This window comes from Priapulus caudatus, unplaced genomic scaffold, assembly GCF_000485595.1.
Source record: "Priapulus caudatus unplaced genomic scaffold, Priapulus_caudatus-5.0.1 Scaffold211, whole genome shotgun sequence".
In the NCBI taxonomy this organism is placed as follows: Eukaryota; Metazoa; Priapulida; class Priapulimorpha; order Priapulimorphida; family Priapulidae; genus Priapulus; species Priapulus caudatus.
In genome coordinates this window covers 265,557-270,928 of record NW_014577272.1, presented here as the reverse complement: position 1 = coordinate 270,928, position 5,372 = coordinate 265,557, and the positions used below count along the sequence as shown (strand labels likewise).

At 36.5% G+C, this 5,372-nt stretch overlaps 1 protein-coding gene across 1 annotated transcript; it reads left to right on the top strand.

Annotated features, from left to right (window-relative positions):
* The first annotated feature begins 625 nt into the window (after window positions 1-625).
* On the top strand, window positions 626-4,871 carry LOC106807391 (60S ribosomal protein L13a-like). Its single transcript, XM_014809708.1, has 7 exons — window positions 626-696; window positions 963-1,035; window positions 1,686-1,751; window positions 1,972-2,073; window positions 2,685-2,830; window positions 4,263-4,385; window positions 4,735-4,871. The coding sequence occupies exons 1-7, from the start codon at window positions 631-633 to the stop codon at window positions 4,816-4,818; spliced, it is 660 nt and encodes a 219-aa protein (XP_014665194.1). The 5' UTR covers window positions 626-630; the 3' UTR covers window positions 4,819-4,871.
* The last annotated feature ends 501 nt before the right edge of the window (window positions 4,872-5,372 follow it).

Genomic DNA, 5,372 nt, shown 5'->3' with positions numbered 1-5,372 from the left:
CCATAGCAAGCAATTAATGTTATTAACACTAATATCAAATCGTCCAGGTTTTTTTTTATTTTTAACTAGCAGAGAAACAATCTTATCAGGTAAGAATTTGACGATACGTTTAGTCCCGTTAGTTCTTACTTTTAATGTAAAAAAATTGCAACAAATTTTACCATAGAAAATTCGTGACGTAATCACTTTAAAAATATCGCGAATTTATTCAGGGACACCACATTTGACGATTTGTGTCTGGAAAACATTCGCGCAGTAAAATAGGAACCATAGTTTGAGAGATTAATCATTTAATTTCAAACCAGACAGCATCACATCAGCCTCCGCATCGGCTTCAGTGCCCGAGCCGTGGGCCCTCTGATTGGTCGCCGGACGACGCGTCACATCCTTTAACCCCACAGGGTTGTGACCCGGTAGTGATTTACTGGTGGACACGTGTCAGTAAACGAAAGTACATTCGGCCAAATGTCTAAAATACATAACTAAAAACATTGTGAGAATTACAGCAGTTAATAAACTTGAATTTGTTTATTAAATATTATACTTAAATTATAGAAATACTTAAAATTTAGGTTTTTAATAAAGAAGTTTTTATTGATTGAGGTATCGAATCTTTTAGTAGCGTCTATAATGCTGAATTCATTCGTGGAGTCCCCGTATGTGGTCTTTTCCGCCAACATGGGGTTTCAAAGCAAGGTGTGTGGTTTTAATGCTGTAGTTTTTGTGAATACAATGACAGTAACAGAATAGTTGTCGGTTAAAATTTATTTAATGCATTACAAGTTCACTTAGTGTATATTTAAGTAAATTAATATTAGAAATCTTATCGTTCTGAAGCGGCAAGTGGCAGGCAAGCGAAACCTGCAACACAATTCTATTTGCAAATGGCATACTTGATCTTATCATTGGCATTGCCTCGCTGTGTCCAATTTTAAGTGTGAATTGTTACTTCTTTTCTAAAGCCCATCCTGATAGATGGCCGTGCCCATATGCTTGGGAGGTTGTCAGCAATTGTGGCTAAAAGTGTACTGACCGGTAAGTGACTTTAACAACGACACTGTCTTTTATTTATCATTTAATTAAGACCAATATAGGCCAATAATGCAATATAAATAATTAGTGAGCATACATTGAACTGAGTGGCTATATGCCCGGCAGCCTGCATATATCTGACGGCTGCCGGGCACGGTCTTCGATTTCCTAAATGCCCGGCAGTTTTTAATTTTTAGCGTTATCTCAACTCAAGTAAACAAGGTCAAGGGTTTGAGTTAGGATTAGGGTTTGGGTTAGAGTTAGAGTTAAGGTTTTTCTTAGGGTTAGAGTTAGGGTTAGGAACTGCCGGGCATTTAGGAAAACGAAGACCGTGCCTTGCTGCCGGGCATTTAGGAAAATGAAGACCGTGCCCGGCTGCCGGGCATATAGCCACAGCGTACATTGAATTATCAGGTAAACTATAAACTCAACTGAATTAACTATAACCTTAATCTGTAACTCCTGTCACGTCATGTACAGCCATTGACTTGTCAATTGTAAAACAAAACATGACAGCACACTGTCATAGCATAGCATGGAATTGGTTAAATGGGTTAGTTCCCCTGTAACACCTTAGCCAACAAAATTGTTATAATATCTGTATTTAGGAAACGTAATGCAACAATGCAGTGATTACATGTATTTTATTACAGGCCATAAGGTTGTGGTTGTACGATGCGAGGGCATCAACATCTCTGGTAGCTTCTACAGGAACAAGTGTAAGTATTCAGTTCTTAATTTCAGGGAAATTGGTAAATGAGGCGCATATACCAGAAAGCATTGTACTGCCGATGATGATAAACATCACTAGCCAATTGAGCTACAGCTGTGAAAACTACCGACATGCACTACCAACTGATGGCAGAATGTATGGTGGTGTTTCCTTCATGTTCTAAAGTTTGCTTGCATAATTGTGATCATAACTGTGTTATATTTCAGTGAAGTATCTGTCATTCTTGAGAAAGCGTTGCAATGTGAAACCATCCCGTGGCCCATTCCACTTTAGGGCCCCAAGCAAGATTCTGTGGCGCACAGTCCGAGGTATTTAAATTGACTACGTCACAAATTTTCTAAGGTGTATGTTTGTAAAATTTTTGTTGCATTTTTTTACTAGAAAAGTAAGTGCTAACGGGACTAAATGTATCCTCACATTCTTACCTGATAATTAAGATTGTTTCTCAACTAGTTAAAAATTCGAAAAACCTGAGCAATTTGATATATTAATCACAACATTTAGAAAATGCTTGCTATGGGATAATGTACGAGTCACGAGCGTTTGTTCACATCGAACGGAATAGCAAATTAAGAAGTATAATCCAGCAATTTAACCATAAAAAGTAAATAGAATCACTTACATTTTGAGAAAAAGTGACATGCTTTTTTTACTTCTACTATTTACGGTTACATAATCACTTTAATGTTCCTTCTACTTCAGTTTCCTTCTATATTAAATGAGAATTTTTTTCCAGTGAAATAGGAATTTATTTATTCCAGATACATGTTTTTTATTGTTTAATATTATTAAGAAATAATCATCTTCATTTGTTTGCTGAATATACTTTTGTTTCATAATTAAATTATTAACGTGATTGTATCCTGTGGAGTATTCGAATTAGATGCTTTATCTGCTAAAGTGTATATTGTTTCACTAGGAATGGTTCCTCACAAACTAAAGCGTGGTGAGGAGGCACTAAGCCGACTTAAGGTATATGATGGTGTGCCCCCACCGTATGACAAACAGAAGAGAATGGTGGTGCCTTCTGCACTGCGTGTTTTGAAGCTGAAACAACGCAGAAAGGTACGGCCTTGTTTAGTTTTGCATCAAGTATAATTTAGTTGGCTTAGTGTTATTTACATGCAAAATATATCCGTTAACTAGATTCGGGACCAATGTAACCAACGTATGTAATATTTGTAAGCAACCAATTGGACTAAATATTTTGTCTAAAGTTATTTGTATTGTTTTTTTTTGTTTCTACATGCCAATAGAAACTTGTTTATATTTTTGTTAGAGTAGCAATAGCAGGTAGAAATATGGGCACACCTCACACACACGTCTTGAAATTACCAGTCGCCTGCTCGCCTGAACCTGTGAGATATCGTTGAAGGATAGCAGCATGTCTTGGCTGATCAGCCCTGTTGGCGAGTGCCAGTAATACTCAAATCTGCACCTACTTTTCGTGCAACTGATCCCATCTGATTTAAGTATAAAATTTGAGCGTGGAAATGTCAATTTTCTCACTAAATTTTAGTATGCTTCCTAATGTTGATTTAAATTACATCCCATTAATGATTTCCAAAGTAACAAGCCTCAGAATGCATCTCAGATAGTCTAAAATCAATATTGTTCTGTTACCTACCCCCCCCCCCCACAGACCCACCTGCTCATACTTGCCTCACGTGTGTAGATAAAAGCTCACCATGGCACCACACTCCAGAGAATTGAGGGCTGGTAGATTTTGCAGATCTAGCCCTGTTGGCTAGTGAAGGTTTTAGGTTAGTTTCAAGACCTGCACACATGCATTCTACTATTTAATTATAGTTGAATAGCTTATTAGCTCTAATGTCAAAAATAAAGAGGGAACTAATTGGTCTTTTTGTTAGCATTGGCATCTATATTGTAATTATATAATGTTCATTTTATTTATATTCAACTTGCTTAGGCAATGGTTTATATAAGCCGGTTGAGTTTTATTTTGGCGATGTGAAGGGAATAACTGCTGCCTGCCAATAAATTTGCTAAAAGTACATTTATAATTAATAACTGTAGTACAAAGTTTTTATTAAGATAGTGACTTCTGCTAATGAGTCGCTAATAAGACAAGGCTGTGATTTAGTTTTAAATTTGCATTTGGCATTGAAACTGGGAGCAGTAAATTATAAGGTGTTTGTGTCCAACACAAATTGTTTTACTAGACGTTTTAGCTAGTTAGTATGCATTGTAATTTGTCATGATTCATGGAAATTATTGTCTCTGCATAGCTATAATGTTACATGCATGCAACGGAACATAAATTGGCTAGTCATGATGATTTGTTCACATTTTGTTGAGCTGAAGCGATGAAAGGCTTTACAACATGCACTACCAGCTGAGCTAGCCAATCTTCTGTTATCTTGCATTTGTTAGTACCACAAACTTCGAAAATAATGATGCCGTGGACACATTCTGTGTATGCTGCGGTGGGATTTGCTAATGTGATGTAATTGGTTGAAATTATTACTTGTTGCAGTACTGCAATCTTGGACGGCTGTCACATGAGGTCGGCTGGAAGTACCAAGGCGTTATTGAAACCTTGGAGGCAAAGCGCAAGGCCAAGTCCAAGGTCTTTTATGAAAAGAAGAAGGCAGATAATGTAAGCGTTTACTTATTTTGTGCTATGAATTGAAATAGAGTCATATTGCATTTACAACATAAAATTTAGAAGTGGCCGTTTTTTTTTATAAAGTGCTAAATTTTGTATATAGTAGGTTGTATATTATGGTGAATGTAGTTGAAGTAGTATGAATACTTTGTGATAGTAGTTAAATGGCTAGCTGTGATGATTTGTTCACATTTTGTTGAGCTTCAGCAATGAAAGCCTTTACAACATGCACTACCAGCTGAGCTAGCCATTCACATCAGCACATTCCATCCTTTACTTATGCAAACGACCAAGATGTAGACTTTATAGACATAATATTGGTTGATTCTTTTCTTTGCAGAAACTGAGGGAGCAGGCAACAAAAAACCTGGCAACAAAGATTGCTCCATATCAGAAGATAATTGAAGGCTATGGATGTCGTTAATACATTGCCACCTATAACTGTAAATTGAATAAAAAAAATCTCATAAAATTCATGATTTGGGCTTTATTATTTTTGTCACTAAACCTTAAAGGATTTACTTCGAAAGTAGTGCTCTGCAGAAATGCACAATCTAAAAAAAATATAGCTAAATATAGTCTCGGCTCATAAACAGATATATTACTGTTTACACCAACTTAAAAAACTAACAATTTATGTTGTTATAGGATAGAAAATTGGAATTGAACACAGATGAGCAGATAATGAGCTACAGTACACTAATTAAATGACCCAATCTGCCCCATTTGCAAGTTATCCTAGTAATGGTTTTAGGCTTCCCTGATATTCCAATGCATCTAGTGCAGGTGTTTGTGCCAACAATGGGATTTCTAACAATGCCTGAAGGTGATAACACTAACGATATGCTAGGTATAGTATATTTCCTGTCCTATCGATTCTTTGATCTGTGGACAAGTTCTTGTCTAGGTGTTGAACAACAGTAGAGGGCGCCCATAGGCTGCAGGCCTGAATAAGCATCGAACAGAAATTAATTAAAA